Source organism: Prosopis cineraria, unplaced genomic scaffold (assembly GCF_029017545.1).
Source record: "Prosopis cineraria cultivar Desert tree isolate PC_DT_omini unplaced genomic scaffold, ASM2901754v1 PC3, whole genome shotgun sequence".
Lineage (NCBI taxonomy): Eukaryota > Viridiplantae > Streptophyta > Magnoliopsida > Fabales > Fabaceae > Prosopis > Prosopis cineraria.
The window spans coordinates 30438940-30441659 of NW_026555334.1; the positions used below are offsets into that span (position 1 = coordinate 30438940).

The 2720-nt window shown below is 38.2% G+C and overlaps 1 protein-coding gene across 1 annotated transcript; it reads left to right on the plus strand.

The window, feature by feature from the left end:
• The first annotated feature begins 1289 nt into the window (after nucleotides 1-1289).
• Nucleotides 1290-1949, plus strand: LOC129305511 (uncharacterized). The gene has a single exon (XM_054945518.1). It carries the CDS (start codon nucleotides 1290-1292, stop codon nucleotides 1947-1949), a length of 660 nt encoding a protein of 219 aa, XP_054801493.1.
• Nucleotides 1950-2720: the final 771 nt, after the last annotated feature.

Sequence of the window (2720 nt, forward strand, 5' to 3'; positions counted from 1 at the left end):
ACCACGACATATGGTAACACATGTCGCAGCACATGACATAAAAAGGGCGAGTGTGTGGCTCTGTGCCACATGCCATGGCATACAGATCACTCGACGCGGAGCATGTACCAAATTTCAGTTTTAGTTTGTGTTGAAATGCATACAATTAGGGCAAAAATGCTAGTGGGTTATGTCCACTATGTATTTAAAGAGTGTATGATTTACTTCCACTGTGTTTTCTCTGATTGTATTGTGATTTAATTTTTTTTACAAAATAAGTCTTTGGCCAAAGCTTTTGAAATGAAATTTGATTGTTATGATTGATGTGGGTAGTGGTAACACCATAGTCTTCTCTCATATTAAGTAGATACATGAGAGGAGGTTACATTTTGATATCAATTTCTCAGTTTTTGAGACCTGATTATTATTGATGCATTCATTTAGAAATATGGCAGCTGATCTTATTCATTACACAGCTTTATTTTTTGTGTCTCCTATTTTCGTCCTTAGGAGGGGAGAAAATAGTATAGAATGAGAGGCACTCGAGTGAAAACTACAGTATCTAGATGAGTTGTAGAGGAGGAACGAGAGCTAGAAGTTCAACCAGTTCAGTCACAAAAAGGATAAATGTCATGAGCTACTGGAAGAGCTCAAGGATATGGTTGTCGGTATAAGACAAACTATTAGGGATCATGACACAATCCTATGAGGTAGAGAGCGAGAAGAGAGAGTTGAAGCTCAAAAAATTCCAGTGCATGAAGCATATACTAGACCTAGATCGTCTCGAAATTTAGGTTATGGACCAAAGATTTTGAGTACTAATTCATCTATTGATCGTGCTTGGAAGATGTTTGTTCGATAACCAGCCGACATTTGATGAAAGTATGAGAGAAGGTGAAACAAAATTTTAGATAGAGTGAATGGAAACCATCTTTGAGGTAGTGGTCTGTACTTCAGAGAAAAAAGTTATCTTGGCCATGACATAGTTGGTTAGTGCTGCTAAGAGGTGGTGGGAATCTGTGAGACCAACTAGTGGTATTTAATTGAGCTAGAATGAGTTCAAGAGAGTATTCTTTAATCAATACTTTTTAGTCTCATTTAGAACTCAGAAAGAAGAGGAATTTCATGCTTTCAAGTAGGGAGATGTGGATGAGGAAGAATTCACAAGAAGATTTAATGACTTATCAGCTTACTCCACATATCTTCAACATAGTAATGACTCAAGGTGGAAAGCTGAGAGATTACTTGAAAAGATGAGACCCGAGTACCTATAACAGATAGCACTGCTTGATATGATGACATATAAGGAGATGTGCCACAAGCAGAGGGTAGTAGCTAGCCGTGATAAAGAGGTACATGCTGAAAGGAGGCGAGATAGTATAGGAAGATTTTCATCTTATTTGGGTCCGACTAGTGGAATCTCAAAGTTGCCTGGTTTCAGTGCAAGCAGTTTCAGTTCTTTTGGAAGAAGAGGTTTCAGTCGAGGGTCGCAGTCTCGACCTGTGCATAGAGGGTCAATGCAAAAGGGTGGAGGTGTGAGAATTGGGCCTCTACAGTCTTTGAGGCAAGCATCGAATGTTCCAAGTCTGACTTTGAGTACTGGAATGATGCCCCAGTGCAACATATGTAGTATATCTCATCCAAGAATATGTTGGGCTTGCTACAAGTGTGGTAAGTTAGGTCATATAGCAAGGCAATGCCCAGAAGGCAGAGTTGAAGGGGCTAAGCAGAGATCAATGGTTCCTGGCCAAGTATTCGCGGTTACACAAGAAGAGGCCAAAGCATCTCTAAACATGATCAGAGATATGATTTCTGTTAATGGTCACAAAATAAAGGCATTGTTTGATTCGAGTGCCACCCATTCTTTTATGTCTAAGGAATGTGTGGATAGATTGAAATTGTCTTTACAAGAATTGCCTGTGCTCATTAAAGTGACGATACCTTTTGGATCGTCTAGTATTACAAGTTAAGCTTGTCAGAATATGGAGATTCAATTTGAGAACAGAGTTTATAAGATCGATCTAATTTGTATTCCTATGAGAGTAATAGATGTGTGAATTAGCATGGATTGGCTAACAGTGAATAATGCTATGCTTGATTATGCCAAAAGAGTGGTTTCACTACCAGTGTTGTGTGCAGCTAAGGAATCTTTAGAGCAACCTAAATTTCTATCAGTAGTTAGTATTGAGAAGTTGATCTGGCAAGGTTGTGATGCCTATATAGTATTCTTTACGTCCAATATAATGTATGATGGTAGGATTAAGACGATTGGGATAGTGAGTTCCTAAAGGTATTTTTAGAATAAATGACTAGATTACCTCCTGAAAGGGAAGTTGAGTTCTCCATCGATTTGGTTCCTAGAACTAAACCAATATCAAAGGCCGCTTATAGAATGTCACTGTCAAAATTGGTTTAGCTAAAGAAATAGATTGAAGATTTACTAGAGAAAGGATTCATCAGACTAAGTGTATCACCTTAGGGATCACCGATATTGTTTGTGAGAAAGAAGGATGGTAGTTTGCAACTGTGCATTGATTATTGGCAATTGAATAAGGTAATTATGAAGAACAAGTATCCTCTACCAAAGATAGATGATTTCTTAGATTAATTAGCCAGTGCCTCAGTCTTCTCTAAGATTGATTTAAGGTCAGGGTATCATCAGTTGAGAGTTAGTGCAATAGATGTACCCAAGACAGCTTTCAGAACTAAGTATGGCCATTATGAATTCTTAGTTATGCCAT